The following is a 16,682-nucleotide window of genomic DNA, read 5'->3' on the forward strand; positions in this document are numbered from 1 at the left end:
GATCCTGGTTTATTAGTTTTCCTTGGTTTTCCTTTGGGTCAGTGCTTTTATTAAGGCAAAGAATAGAATACACAAAAACAGAAAAATCCTACTGGGTTCCCAAGGAAACATTAATACTTTCCTGCATTTTGTATGATAATACTCAGTGATATAACTGACTTTCAGAAGGTATTATCTCTCTATATTTATTTATTTATAGAGAGATACTTATAAATAATAGATATTAGAGATATGTATATATGTGTGTATATATATACATATACATATATATATACACACACATATATATATGAAATAATGAAGTGATAACTGTTATTCTTAAACCCAAACCCGTTTTGACATTGTATGTATTTTATAATTTTGGCTACGTGTGTAAGACCTTTACAATTATTTTACATATCACAACCCTTTAAAAAACAGTTATGTTAGGAGGGGAAAGGAATTTTCATGGCTATTTTCTGAATGGCTACATTCAGATGCTGAGTTAACAAGACTTTGATTTCATTCCAAAGCCCAGAGCCCTACAAGGATAGGATCTTGGGAATATTCCACATTCCTTAAAGAATGCTTATCTATTAAACCATCTCATTTTAGTGACCTTCTGTGGAGTGAGGAGCTAGCATTTCCCCAAATTATCTCACATGAAGAAAAAACAAACACTAATAGATTCTTCTGATAGCTGTGAATGGAAACAACTGTAACTTTTAATTAAGCTCCAATAGAGTTATTTTCACTGGGGGACAAGACAGCATGATACCATAACATCGAGGGAAAACATGTTTTTGTCAAAGTTTATGAACAAAACAACAAAAGTTTATGAACAAAACAACAAAAGAGAGCCAAGATTAGAGAAAATGAAAGGTGCAAATTAAGAGCTGACTTTAACTAGTTGACTTGGATCCACTGAAACTAACAATGTCTAACATGCAAATTTCTTCTTAAAAAAAAAAAAAGAAAGGCAGTTCACTCTCACTCAATCTGCCTTCTTGCTCAGTTACCAGGAGGCAACTGTGATTTCAACACACCACATCATTTTCATGACAACTGCAGCCGGCTGTGGGAAAGGCACTGCTAAGCTGCTATTATTTGCCTTGTGGTTGTGCAGGTGCTTAACCAGCGTGTGTAGGTACCTCCTCTGCAATTTGCCTCTGAGACCTTGGTTCTTTGTGTATTATGTCTTTACAGAGGAGAGATAGAGCATTTATTAAACACCTATGATGTGTCAGGTCCAGTGTACCTATAAAGGTGAATGTGACATGGCACAGCCCCTTCCTTTAAGAGGCTCTGGGCTTTGGAGTGAAATTTATTACCAGACTGGGTTTTCTGCTGTTTCTTTATATAAGGATACATCATGAGCTTATGTTTGTATTACCTCTTACTTGTGGCCTTGACAAATGAAGGACTCCATCACGATCGCCCTTCAACTATTGATGATGATGTGCTATGAGAGGGATGGAACTAAGCAGAAAATTAATGTGTACTGACAGTCCAGACTGACCATCTGTAAAATTATAGAAATAGATGGATTCTATTAAAATTGGTTTTGACCACATGTTTATATGTAATCTAATTACTAATGAATTGATTTATAAAAATGTTCGATTCTTTTTGAATTGCTCTTGTTATGATCATAACATTCACATCATCAAAAGTTTCCTTACCCACTGGGGGAGGAGGGAGGTGAGTAAAAGAGTTCTTCAAAGAAATACTTTGCGATACCCTGAAAATCATGTGACTCCTCGTAGGACTAGCATATTGTCTTTAATTTTCCTATCCAAAGCATTTTATAGCAGTCTCTTTTAGTCACTTCTAAACAGTAATTTTAGTTCTTCAAACGGCAAACCCAGCTTAGCAATTTTTGACAAGTAACATGAAATCCACTCTAGGATCATCCGAGGCCAAGCCTGAGCAGAGAACGGTCTGGTCGGTGTGCTCATTCTAAGGTTGTCTGTCTGAAGAAGCAGGGTATAGTGACTTTAAGCTGGGTCGTTGGGAACTCTGTAAAAATGACTCAAAGCTAAAATCAGGGAGGACCTCAGGTTTGGTGTGGTACCAGGAGGAATTAAAGGGTGAGTGAATTGCAGCAAATTTGGGTTGATTTGGGTTGATTTGGGTTGACGTGAGGTAGGAGGATTCTAAGAGTAGACTTGAATGTATATATTCATGCTGAGCTCCCTTAAATGAGAAGCCCATCACTGCAATTTGCTCAGCCTTGCCTTGTAGGAAGCAGCAGGCTTCCTGGCCAGTCTCCCTCACCATCCCTAGTTCTCACTAGCTAACAAATCCTGCTTTTCCCATCTTCCTTAACCCCCTCCATCTGGCATACCTCTGTGTGGAATGTCTTCTTGAAGATGCCAGACCCTAATCACAAAGGCCTGTGAGATGGGCGAAGGTTCTGTTTATCAAGCGAGCAGCCAGTTGGCCAGTCACTAACCAAGGCATCAGAGTCCCTGCCAGGGAAGGTAAAAAAGGAGGCACATGCTTCTGTTGATCAAGATATTTTTTGCCTCTCTGCATATTAACTCCTTAAGTGCCGTTGCTTTAAATTATTGGTGCAGTCTTTACTAGTATATGTTTGGATTAGATGGTTAAATTAGTTACAAATAGGTAGTGTGTTGATTGTTAACTATTTTGAGTCTTATGTTCCCACTTGTTTGTGGAACATTACTGCCACCAATGTTTAGGGATCACTTATTAGTGCCTTTTGATGAGAGTGAAAGAGGAGAGTGGAAAAGCTGGCTTCAAACTCAGCATTCAAAAAACTAAGATCATGGCATCTGGTCCCATCACTTCATGGCAAATAGAAGGGGAAAAAATGGAAGCAGTGACAAATTTTATTTTCTTGGGCTCCAAGATCACTGCAGACGGTGACTGCAGCCATGAAACTAAAAGACACTGCTCCTTGAAAGGAAAGTTATCACAAATCTAGACAGTGTATTAAAAAGCAGAGACATCACTTTGCCAACAATGGTCTGTATGGTCAAAGCTATGGTTTTTTCCAGTAGTCATATATGGATGTGAGAGTTGGACCATAAAGAAGGCTGAGTGCCAAAGAATTAATGCTTTTGAACTGTGGTGTTGAAGAAGACTCTTAAAGAGTCCCTTGGACTGCAAGGAGATCCAACCAGTCCATCCTAAAGCAGATCAGTCCTGGGTGTTCATTGGAAGGACTGATGCTGAAGTTGAAGCTCCAATACTTTGGCCACCTCATGCAAAGAGCCAACTCATTGGCAAAGACCCTGATGCTGGGAAAGACTGAAGGCAAAAAGAGAAGGGGATGGCAGAGGATGAGAAAGTTAGATAGCATCACTGACTCAATGGACATGAATTTGAGCAAACTCTGGGAGACAGTGGAGGACAGAGGAGCCTGGTGTGCTGCATTCCAGGGGTTGTAAAGAATCGGATATGAGCAACAACTAAACAACTAAAGTAGTGTCTCTTGTCAAGTTGTGGAGTCTATAAACAGTATGTCCTGTCAGGAAAATTCATTGATCTTCCCAAACAGAGGCTGGTAAACACATTTCTTTAACTCTGCACTTACTCCAAGATTGCAATGTGATGAAAACAGCCAGAGAGTTCTAATAAGAGACCTGAGTATAATTCCCAATTCTGATACTTACTAGTTAGCCATGTCTCTCTAACAAATTATACCTGTCTCTGTGTCTCAGTTTTCTTATTTGTGAAATGAAATGTTAACATCATGCTTAAAAGGTTTGCAGGGGAGTTAAATAATGTTTGAAAATTATGAATGTTGGACTTTGCATTGCTGTCACAAAATGAGGTCAATGCATATAATAACCACTAACATGTCAGGCTACTCAGCTCCAATTTAAAGTCCCATATTTTATGAGAAAATTAGAAAATATTTAGAGGAAAAGAATAAAACTCATCTGTAGATAGGGAAATAATACTACTACTCAAATACTTGAGAGGAAGTATAATTTTTAACCATGTGGAATAAAAGGTTATTGCAATAATGGTTTTTAAGTCATGATGAATTACATTGAGAATGGTGACAGCCGATTGCCCTTGCAAGGGAGCAAAAAACTGGAGTAAAATAACTTAGGCATATGCATGAGGAATGTGGGTTAGGAACAAAGGAAGTTTACTGATTGATGACAGTTGGAACAAATTATGGAAGTTAGTTGAAAACATTGAATAACAGAATAGATTTTTTTATCAACATTAGTATCCATTTACACAATTAAGATATGATCCATCAAAAATATTTTACTTAGGCTAGGTGACCTGTTTTACCATAAATTTTTAAAAATTTATTATGGTAAAAACACCTGAGATCTACACACGACGAATTTTAAATGCTTAATTTATTATAGCTGTCTGTAGGTAGTGTTATACAGCAGATCTCTAGAGCTTATTCATCTTGCTTAGCTGAAATTTTATGCCTGTTGATTTGTAACTCATTTCCCCCTCCCACAACCCCTGGCAACCATTGTTCCACTCTTCGATTCTATGAATTTGACAATTTTAGGTATCTCGTATAAGTGGAATCATGCAGTATTTGTCTGTGACTGGCTTATTTCACTTTACATGGTGCCCTCAAGGTTCATCCATGTTGTTATATATTGCAGAATTTCCTTCTTTGTAAAGATGAATAGTATTCCATTGTATATATATATATATATACCACATTTTTAATCCATTCATCTGCCAATGTACATTTTGGTTGCATACATATCTTGGCTGTTGTGAATACTGCTATGATGAATTTGTTGTTGTTGTTTTGTCACAAGACATGTCTGATTCTTTTGCGACCCCATGGACTGTAGCCTGCCAGGCTTCTCTGTCCATGGGATTTCCCAGGCAAAAATATTGGAGTGGGTTGCCATTTCCTTCTCCAGGGGATCTTCCTGATTCAGGATCAAGCCCACATCTCCTGTATTGCAGGTGAATTCTTTACCACTGAGCCACCCAGGAAGCTCCAATGATGAATATAGGAGTGCTAATATTACTCTGAGATTTTGATTTCATTTTGTTTGGAGAAATACCAAGAAGTGGGGTTGCTGGATTATATAATACTTCTATTTCTAATTTTTGAGAAACTTCTATACTGATTTCTATAAAGCTTATATCATTTTGCATTCCTATCAACAGTGTACAAGTGTTCCAATGTTTCCACATTGGAGAGGTTGGTGAGGTTGTTGTCCTCACCAACACATGTCTTTCGTATTTTTTTATAGTAGCCATCCTCACACAAGTGAAATGAGATTTCACTGTGCTTTTGATTTACGTTTCCCAGATTGTCTACATTTCCCAGATTATTAATGACATTGAGCATTTCTTCCTATGCCTGCTGGCCATTTATAAGTCTTCTTTGGAAAATGTCTATTCAAGTCCTTTGCCCATCTTTAAATCAGCTTATTAGTTTTCTTGGTATTGAATTATAGGAGATCCTTATATATTTTAATAGTAACATCTCATCATATGTATGGTTTGCAAATATTTTCTCCCACTCCATAAGTTTTTATTTTACTCTTTTGTTTCCTTAGCTGTTCAGAAGTTTTTTGACATAGTCCCACATGTCTATGTGCTTTTGGTGTCATATTGATGAATCATTGCCAAGACCAATGGCCCCTTTCTTGAAGATTAGTTGACCATTTATAAGCATATAGCATACATGCTCAGGCTTCCCTGGTGGCTCAGGCAGTAAAGAATCAGCCTGTGGTCCAGGAGACCCAGGTTCAATCCCTGGGTTGGTAAGATCCCTTGGAGAAAGGAATGGCTACCCACTCCAGTATTCTTGCCTAGAGAATTCCATGGACACAGGAGCCTGGCAGGGTCACAGAGAGTTGACACGACTGAGCGATTAACATTTGCACTTACACTTACTACATGCTTAGATTTGTTTCTGGACTGACTATTCTGTTTCATTGGTCTCTATGTCTGTCTTTGTGTCAGTACCATGCTGTCTTAATTAACTGTAGCTTTGCAATATATTTTGAAATAAGGAAATGTGTTCATCTTTTATTCATCTTTCTCAAGGTTGATTTGGCTACTTTTGGTCTTTTGTGATTCCATATGAGTTGTATTTTTTTTATTTCTATGAAAAATGCTATCGAAATATTTACAAGGAGAAATATCAATGACCTCAGATATGCAGATGACACCACACTTATGGCAGAAAGTGAAGAACTAAAGAGCCTCTTGATGAAAATGGAAGAAGAGAGTGAAAAAGTTGGTTTAATACTCAACATTCAGAAAACTAAGATCATGGCATCTCGTCCCATCACTTCATGGCAAATAGATAGGGAAACAGTGGAAACAGTGACAGACTTCATTTTTTGGCACCCCAAAATCACTGCAGATGGTGACTTCAGCCATGATATTAAAAGACGTTTGCTCCTTGGAAGAAAAGTTATGACCAACCTAGACAGCATATTAAAAAGCAGAGACATTACTTCTCCAACAAAGGTCCGTCTAGTCAAAGCTTTGGTTTTTCCAGTAGTCATGTATGGATGTAAGAGTTGGACTATAAAGAAAGCTGAGTGCTGAAGAATTGATGTTTTTGAATGGTGGTGTTGGAGAAGACTCTTGAGAGTCCCTTGGACAGCAAGGAGATCCAACCAATCCATTCTAAAGGAAATCAGTCCTGAATATTCATTGGAAGGACTGATGCTGAAGCTGACACTCCAATATTTTGGCCACCTGATGTGAAGAACTGACTCATTTGAAAAGACCCTCATTCTGGGAAAGATTGAAGGTGGGAGGAAAAGGGGACGACAGAGGATGAGATGGTTGGATGGCATCACCAACTCAATGGACGTGAGTGTGAGCAAACTCCGGGAGTTGGTGATGGACAGGGAGACCTGGCATGCTGCAATCCATGGGGTCCCAAAGAGTCGGACATGACTGAGCAACTGAACTGAACTGAACTGAACAGGAATTGCATTGAATCTGAAAATCATTTAGGGTAGTATGGAAATTTTAACAACGCTAAGTCTTCCAATACATGAACATGAACTGTCTTTGTGTTTGTCTTTTAAAATTCTTCACCAATGTTTTGTAGTTTTCAGTATACAGGTCTTTCATCTTCTTAGGTAAGTTTGTTGCTAAGTATTTTATTATTATTGGTGCTATTGTAAATGGGATTACTTTTCTAATTTCCTTTTCAGATAGTTCACTGTTAGTGTGTAGAAACATGAATGATTTTTATATGATTATTTGTATACTGCAGCTTTACTAATTTATTAGTTCTAAATGTTTGTTATGGAGTCTCTAGGTTTTCCTACACATAATGAAAATGTTAGTCACTCAGTCGTGTTCAATTCTTTGACACCCCATGGACTGTAGCCTGCCAGGCTCCTCTGAACATGAAATTCTCCGGGCAAGAATATTGGAGTAGGTAGCCATTCCTTTCTCAAGGGGATCTTCCCAACCCAGGGATAGAACCTGGGTCTCCCACATAGTAGGCAGATTCTATACTGTCTGAACCACGAGGGAAGCCTTTCTACATATAAGACCATGTCATATATAACAGAGACAATTTTATTTCTTTAGACTTTGATGCCTCTTATTTTTGTTTTCTTGCATAATTGCTCTGACTAGGACTTCCATTACTATGTTACTATGATAAGAGCAGGCATCTTTGTCTTGTTACTTAGATCTTAGAGAAAAGGCTTTCAGTTTTTTACCAGTGAGTATGATGTTAGCTGTGGGTTTTACTTATGTTGGGACTTTATTACATTGAGGTACTTTCTTTCTGTTTCTATTTTCTTGAGAGTTTATCATGAAAACTTGCTTAATTTTATCAAGTGCATTTTCTACATGTATTGAGAGAATCGTGTGGTTTTTTTAATCCTTTATTCTCTTAATGTGCTTTATCATATTAATCAATTGTCATATGTTGAACCATCCTTTTATTCCAGGGATAAATCCCGCTTTGTCATAATGTATGATCCTTTTAACACACTGTTGGATTTGATTTCCTAGTGTTTTCTGAGAAATTTTACATCATATTCATTGGGGATCTTGTCCTATAGTTTTCTTGTCTTGTGGTGTCTTTGGCTTTGATATCAGGATAATGCTGGCCTCATAAAATGAGGTGGATGTGTTCCTTCCTCTTCAATTTTTTGTAAGAATTTAAGAAGCATTGGCAGTAATAGAAGAATTAATGTTTGGTAGAATTCACCAGTGAAACTATCTAGTCCTGGGCTTTCCTTTGTTGGGAGATTTTTGATTGTTAATGTAATTTCCATACTAGTTACGGTCTATTCAGACTTTTTACTTCGTTGTGATTTAGTCTTGATAGGTAGTTTATTTCATCCATTTCTTCTAGATTATCCAGTATGTTCATATATAATTGTTCACAATAGCCTCTTATGATCCTTTCTAGTTCTGTGGCATTCGTTATAATGTCAGTTGTAATTTTTCTTCTTTCATTTTGGATTTTGAGTCTTCTCCCTTTTTTTCTTAATTAGTTTTGCTAAGGGTTTGTCAGTTTTATCTTTAAAAAACCCAACTCAATTTCATTTATTTTTTCTATTGTTTTTCGAATGTTTATTTCTGCTCTAATCTTAATATTTCCTTCCTCCTACTAACTTTGGACTTAGTGTTCCCTTTAGTTCCTTGAGCTATAAAATTAGATTGTTTGAGATCTTCCTTTTAAAAAAAATATAGGTGTTTATCACTGTGAACCTCCCTCTTAGTACTCCTTTGCTGAATCTCATAAGTTTGGGTATGTTGTGTTTTCTTTTTCATTTGGCTTGAGGTATTTTCTAAATTTTCTATTTTGGGCTTTGTATAATAGTCTCCCACAATCTCTTAGACTAGCTTTACTCTTTTTCCTTCCTTTTTCATTTTGCTCCTCTGACTGAATTATTTCCAATAGTCTGTCTTTGTGTTTGCTGATTCCTTCTTCTGTTTGATCTAGTCTACTACCAAGTTCTTCTAGTGAATTTTTGATTTAATTATTGTGTTTTTCAACTCCATGATTTCTGTCTGGTAATTTTTTATATTTCCTATCTCCTTATTGAAATTCTCATTTTATTCACACGTGTTCCTTTGACCTCAGTGAGCATCTTTATGACAGTTTTTTTGAATTCTGTGTCAGGTAAATCATGTAATTCTCTTTCCTTATAGTCAGTTTCTGGAGCTGTATCATGTTTCTTAATTTGGAACATCTTTGCCTGATTGTTCATTTTCCTTAACTCTCTTTTGTTGGTATCTGTGCATTAGACAAGGCAGTCTTCATAGACTAGCTTCAAACAGGAGAAGTGAAAGTCACTCAGCTGTGTCCGACTCTTTGCGACCCCATGGACTATATAGTCCATGGAACTCTCCAGGCCAGAATACTGGAGTGGGTAGCTTTTCCCTTCTCCAGGGGATCTTCCCAATCCAGGGATCGAACCCAGGTCTCCGGCATTGTGGACAGATTCTTTACCAGCTGAGCTACAAGGGAAGCCCTCATGCAGGAGAAAGTTAGAAAGTTAGTTAAGTTGCTCAGTCGTGTCCTACTCTTTGCGACCCCATGGACTATAGCCCACCAGGCTCTTCCATCCATGGGATTCTCCAGGCAAGAATACTGCAGTGAGTTGCCATTTCCTTCTCCATTTCCTTCTCTATGCAGGAGAAGACCCCCTCCAATTCAGACTGGCTAGAGATTCTGGGGACCTGTACTAACTCTTTCCTTCCTCAGGAAGAAGCAGGCAGCTGTCATTTTTGTCTTCTTACTCTGTACTGAGCAAAAGGAGAGAGATGGCCTCTAGCAGTCCAACCCTTCATCTCAGCTCTCCCCAAGGTGGCTAGACTCTACTGGAGCCATCAGAACTCCCAGATAAGCAAGGAATATACCAGTTCTTTATACCAGTTCTTCTTCTCTATACCAGTTCTTCTCGTTCAGCCCCAGAGAAGGTGGACATGCAAATTAATCCCTTCCCTCCCCTAGGAGAAGCAGGAAGTTAGGGAGTCTTCCTGATTATATGGCAATACACTAGGGGCAGGGACTCTGGTGGGAGGGTGTGCTGAATCTCCCTACTGAATTCTATAAGTCTGCTCATGTGGACCCAGGGTACAGGAATTTTCAACTAATTTCTAGATTTCTCACTCAGAGAATCTGTCCATGAATTGTTGGGTTTGTGTGAGAAAGGAAAATTCAAGTCTTCCTGCTCTGCCACCTTGCTGATGTCACTCTTTAGGTTAGGGGACATTCTGAATTCACTTCCAGTCTTGTGATTTTATTTTCCACCACTTAAATCTTTCTTTGACTGAGAGGTGATCTCCTTGACTATTGAAGTGGAGTACAGTCCTGAGAGGCAAGTGTATGTCTCTAATTCTGCTGGTTGATATCTGGCAATCTCAGAGCTTCTCAGTATTTTGACTTCTTCACTTCCAAATAATAGAATCATGGCTCTTTTTTGGTTAATTCAAAATTATATTCATTAGTAAGATAGTTTCTGTAAGCTTCAGATGCCTCATCTACTCAGCAATGTTGTGAGGCTTAAATATACAGAAAGTGCTTAACACAGTGCCTAGCAGATTGTGTGTTATCATTATCATCATCAGCTTTTTCAATTTTTAATAAAATAAACTAAAAGGGCAAAATGACATCCCAAGTAATATGATAATCAAGCCAGAAGGCTAGGCATTCAGCTAATGCACAGCAACTTGTAACGTACAATAAGTGTAGGTTGGATGAGTATACAACAAATGAATGGTGAATGTGAGGCAATATAACATAGTGAATGAATTGTAATAAAATGTAATGGTTGGAAGTCTGAAGAACCTGAGTGCAAATCCAAGCTCAACCTCTTATAAGCAATGCGGTCTTGATCAACTTGTTTAATTCTTTAAGTTTCATGTCTTTATTTATAAAAAGGGGTTATGTACCTAATTCATAGGGTTCTTATATATGCTTTATACATGTTTTCTGCATATAAACTTGTCTAGAAATAAGTAACTATTATTAACAGTACCATTAATTCTGTTAGTGAAAGTTATGAAAAATAGCACAAATATCATAAGGTATATTATTTTATTACTTCTGTTTATTTTTACTATTTTATTGTTATTTCCTGTTGTGGTTATTGACAAGAATGATTTACTGATTGCCAGTACAGAATGACCCATTCAAACTATGTCATAGGTTTCACTCAGACTGAACAACCTCACAGATATGCATTCTCGCTTTGGATGGAGCTGGGGTAGGAAAAGGTGAACAGAGTTAACAGTGTTGCATTCAGTTATGCAGCCTTAAAGAAACAAAGACCTGTTTCCACCAAAGAAGGCTTTAAAATGCTCCGCAGTACGTCTAGGTCCCTTTAGAGCATCACTTACCTAGCCAGGCTTCCCTGGTAGCTCAGCTGGTAAAGAATCTGCCCGCAATGCAGGAGACCCCAGTTCGATTCCTGGGTCAGGAAGATACCCTGGAGAAGGGATAGGCTACACACTCCAGTATTCTTGGGCTTCCCTGGTGGCTCAGCTGGTAAAGAGTTCACCTGTAATGAGGGAGACCGGGGTTCCATCCCTGAGTTGGGAAGATCCCCTGGAGGAGGAAATGGCTACCCACTCCATTATTCTGGCCTGGAGAATACCATGGACTGTATAGTCCGTGGGGTCACAGAGTCATACACAACTGAGCGACTTTCGTTTTCTTTAACTTTATCTAGCCAAGGATCCAAAAAAAAGAACCATAAGCTTCAGTTAATCAGTGGTTCTCAGACTTACGCATCCATAAGAATAATTTGGAAAATTTGTTTAAATAGATTGTTGTGCTTCATCCCTAGAGTTTTAGGTACTATAGTCCTGGTAAAGCCCAAATTTTCATTTCTAGTAAGTTCCCACATGATACTGATGGTGATGGTTCAAGGACTACACTGTGAGAACCATTGAGTTCACCGATACAGTTGAGGTATGAGTAACCCGACTCCAGAGTAGGAATATTTGCAGAAATATTTTCACTACAGTGAATTGCCTGATAACTCCCATGAAAATGAGGGCTTCCTGTTTTCAACCCCAGTGTTTTTAACACTGCATTGTCCTCTTCTTACTTTATAAATTTATTGGTAGGAAAAATGATTTGATGAAGTTGCTTTTAACTTTCATGAGCCTGATAAAATCTATTGAAACTTTCTCCAGAAAAACCCAAATACACATACACAGAGCATTGCTTGTAATTTCAGGCAGTTCTCAGGTACCTCCCCCACACAGCCCACCTACCAACCCATAAGAGTATCAGGAGAAAAACTGTCCCCTTAAGGCAAAGTCTTGGGTTCACTTGGATGTAACAAAAAGTTTCTTCTTATACTTGGATTTGCACTCAAGTTCTTCTTATACTTCTTCTATACCTTTCAGTTCACACATTTGTAAAATAAAAGTAAAAATAATAGTCCTTACCTCAAAGAGTGATTAATTGATATAGCACACTGAAGAACCTAATTTGAAAACCAAAACCACTAAATATTACCTTTTGCCCTCTCTTTCTAGTCCTGCTACAACAATCCTCATTCTTGAGGCAAGTGGATGCCTCTCCCCACTAGGGGAAAGATCAGGAAGTATAAGAAAGAAGAGCCCAAAGAGTAATATTTCAAGACTTTACTCTATGCTCATTGCATTCTTTTGCTAAAATCTGGTCACAGGTTGCCATATCATGGTTCTCTCCGTGAGTCACTGAGTCATGGGGTCTGGCAAGCCCAGGCCTGGCTCTGTGACCTGAGAGTCTCAATTCATTTGCCTGGAAATACTCCACTTTGCAAATGTCCAATGCCTTGTCATGTCCCCATGTTAATGCTTCCTGGCAGAAAGACAGAAACGTGAAGTCCTAGTAGGAGCTCATTTCCAGGGTAGAAGATACCGAGCTTTGAGAAATAGTGATTAAGAGTAAATCCTGACCCTCACTGTTTCTACAAAATAATAATAATAACAAGTGCAGTGATAAGCTAATCAGCAGACATTTGTTTAGTACTTACAGTGCAGTAGATGACACAAAGAGGAGTAATATATGCTCCTCAGCATACATGCTGTGTCAGCTCACAGTCCAACAGGGAAGATGGATACGAGCAAAAACAAACCAGACACAAAGAGAAGTGTAGCAAGAACAATGATCGCGACAGTGCTTCAGGAGCACAGGAGAGGGAGAAGTCAGTTTCAATGGTGATCCATAGACGTCTCTTGGGCAAGCTGGGATTTAAGCTGGACTGTAAAGAGTGGCGCTGCTGTCCATGAAGATGATAGTGAATGGTATTCTAGGCTGTGTGAGTTGTTTGAAAGAAGATGTGGAGTCAGAAAAGTATTTGGTAGAAAATCTGCATGATTATAATTAAGATTTAACCAGCCTGACTATAGTATGCGTTGGGCATAGAGGTGTAGAATTTGAGGCTCGAAAGTTTAAGTTGGAAGCATATCGTGGGAAAGAAAGCAAAGGCCAACAAGGAGTTTTGACCTTACTCTCCATGGAGTGGGGAAGGGTTGAGGGCCTTTGAGTAGGGAGGCAGATCTGTTTTTATAAAAAGAGAACCCTGGTGCCACTGTGAAGAACAGGTGACAGAGGCAAGAAGAAAGCAAGACCTAGAAAGTCACAGGTGTGAGCCAAAGCCAGAGAAGTGAGAGTAGCCAGAGGGGATGAAGGGGAGGGACATTTGAGGGGCTGCATTCATCCAAGGATGGCTGCGACATGCAGCAAATAAAGCAGAGGGGAGCTGGCCAGGCTCTCCTTGGCGCACCTAATTCCCAGCCGGGTTGCTGCCTCTTGCAGACCATAGGCTCAGAGGAAGAGGCTGAGAGGGGCCCAGAGGGCTTTTGTGAGGGGCACCTCTTGGCTATCCCCAAAGACTTTTCTCCTCCCTAGAATGTCCAGAGGGGTAGCAATTGGCCATCTGCTTTGCCCGTGTGGAATATCAATCAAAATCAATGGTTCTCAGATATGGGCCCTCTGTCTGGCCAGGTGAGAAGTCCTAAAGTTCTTTTAAGTCAACGTTCAGGCACTTTCCCAGGTGATTCTGATCTGGGAATCTAAGGTGGGTATGAGGTAGGGCTGTGCATCCATATTTTGTAAAGCTCCCAGGTGACTCTGATGCACAGATGAATTTGGGAACTAGTGTGGGACCTTACTGCTGAGCTGAGAAATGTGTAGAAACCATGGGTTCAATGTAAGCTTGTGCTAGTGAACACTATGATGGCTTGAAGACCTTAGTATTTGGTCCCCAACACTGTCTCAAACATAATGACCCTCGTTGAGTGTCTTAGCCACCCCTCCCTCCTCAACTCCAATCCTCAGCAAACACATCAGGAGTGGGGGAGAGCTGTGTGCTTGACAGGGTCCCCTGAATGTCCCCAAAGGTCTGTGTGCATACAAGTCATCACTTTCACCCTTGTCCTTGGCCATGTCACAGGAGCACCATGAGGGTCTCATTACAGGTGTTTTGAGACTTTAGAAAACAGGCTACATAAAAATACTATCCATTTTCTGCCAGGCTCATACAATATTCATAGCACTTTTATTAGTGTTGTTTTTATTTTTCAGAGAAACCATACAGCACAAGAGTAGGGTAGGTGTTAAACATATCCCTTCTGTCTGCTGGGCTCCATGGGATGCAGTGGCCAGCGCATGGTCAGACACCCAGAACTGGCCCTGAATCCACCACCCTCCTGAGCTCCAGTTTTGCTCCTGTGCCAGCATGGAGGAGGGTAACATAAAGGCATTTTTCTCTCCTTGTAAAAGAGAAGAAAATGGGGGAGGGGGAATTATTTAAACACACCTCACTCATACTGCAATCACAGCATTGTTTTTCCTGTTGAAACACCCTGTTGGTTTTTAAATCCCTTTAAACCTACTCGGCACCTGTATGGCCCAGATCCAAGAATTATTATCGAACCCCTCGCTTTTTATATTTAAACACATAGGAGTTTCTGTGATGGTATCTGGCTCTTGGTTTCATTGAAAATTTCAGAGTTTCCAGAATTTTTCTTCTTCCATCAAAGTTAGAAGCATGCAATTCTAAGACCTGATTTTTTTTTTTTAATTAAGCAGAGAATGGTTCCCCCCTTAAGTTCTCCTGCTAGATAAAATAGCATCACGGCACGACCCGGTGTTGTTCCTCTCTGAAGACCTTTCTGAAGTACTAACCAAAAGAGAGGGCAGGGGGAGGATGGGGGAGGTCTCTGTCAGCAACTTACGGTGTGTGAGATGAACTTTCTTTTGGGTAAGGACTGAGGTTGAGAGCAAAATGAGAACTTCCCGGCAAATTCATTATAACACAGTATAATGTGAGCTCGCTGGGCACAAAAATAGGCTGAAGGAAAGCAACTTCAACATCAGACCTAATTAAATACTTTGATGTCAGAAAGCAGAGCAGGCAGGGGTGGAAAATCAAATCAGACCAAAGTGAAGGACCTAAATTCAAATGGAAAGAAGAAATATTTCTCCCCCTCTCTCTCTCTCTTCTTTTCTTCCTTTGCCATGAAGGAAGAATACGATTGAGGAACAATGGGCTATAAATTCTTCAGCCAATTAGTCCAGTGACTTACTACTGTTTCTAGTGCACAGAATGTCACAGGCTATTTTGCAGCCTCCCCAAGTTGGTTTGTTAATAACAGGAAGCTAGCACTTCTCAGTACAGTGGATCAGCTACACGTGAAAATAAATGCAAAAAACCTGGAGGGGAATAGCAGCAGACCGAGAGTAGCCTTGATTTAATTTAACATTTGGGGGTCCACACACAAATGAGCATTTTAGTAGGCTTCATGGTGGAAGTTGCTGTCATTTGTAAAATATTCTGGCCAATTAGCTAATAGTGTGCTTGGATTTCTCCTGTTTTGATACAGTAATACTAAGTACATTGTGAAGCCCAATTATACAAATCATCCCCATATGCCATACCAGTCTTTCTTTATGAACTGTGTTTATAAATCCTGTGTGAGGAAATGTGTACTTCAGCAATTTAGACCATGTGTAAAAACATAGCCAATGGGATTGTCAAGAAAACAAGTTCCAGCCTAGGAAATCCTAATGTGTTCCGCTGGAATAACAGGAGGGTGCCAGGCAGCGCAATGCTCTGCTTAAATACATATTGCTTTATCGTGTTTAACCGATTTAGGGGCTTCCGCTTCCCTTTCTGTTATTTTATTCTTCTTTTCTTTTAGGATCCAACCTTGGAGTTTTTGAGAAAATTTGGGATTGGTCTTCTCTCAGGCACAATAGCCTCAGTCATTAACATCCCTTTTGATGTTGCCAAAAGTCGGATTCAAGGGCCTCAGCCAGTTCCTGGAGAGATCAAGTACAGAACCTGTTTTAAAACAATGGCCACGGTCTATCAGGAAGAAGGGTAACACACTCTTATTTTAATAAATGAGCAAGACTAAAGCATTGCTAAAGCCGTATTATACTTCTATTTTGATGAGGGCCATTAAGCCCTCCTCCATTGGGTCTGTGTCTGAGAAGCTTTAGGGAATAGATCAGGAACTTTGTGAGATAACACAGGAATGAGATGTTGCCAAAAACCTTCTTACACCAAGAAACATGAGCCACGATCATTCAGTATGCAGTATGTTTGTCCGAGGATGCCAAGGTGAACTTTCCGCTTGACAGTTTGCATAATACGCTATTGCATATAATATGCCTTGTTCCCACATGGGCAGGAAAGCGAGTGTCCTCTGACTATAAACCTAATCAAAATGTCACCTAATTATATTATCCTGGGAAAGTTAAACATGATAGTTCTATGAAAGTA

At 39.4% G+C, this 16,682-nt stretch overlaps 1 protein-coding gene across 4 annotated transcripts in view; it reads left to right on the forward strand.

Annotated features, from left to right (window-relative positions):
- Positions 1-16,682, forward strand: part of SLC25A21 (solute carrier family 25 member 21) — a 504,473-nt gene that overhangs the window by 482,714 nt on the left and 5,077 nt on the right. For all 4 annotated transcript variants that reach the window (XM_043434358.1, XM_043434357.1, XM_043434359.1 and 1 more), the window contains exon 8: positions 16,096-16,277. In XM_043434358.1, the coding sequence (XP_043290293.1) occupies positions 16,096-16,277 (182 nt within the window). The remainder of the gene's footprint in view (positions 1-16,095; positions 16,278-16,682) is intronic.

The sequence above is a fragment of the Cervus canadensis genome, chromosome 17, assembly GCF_019320065.1.
Source record: "Cervus canadensis isolate Bull #8, Minnesota chromosome 17, ASM1932006v1, whole genome shotgun sequence".
Taxonomy (NCBI): Eukaryota; Metazoa; Chordata; class Mammalia; order Artiodactyla; family Cervidae; genus Cervus; species Cervus canadensis.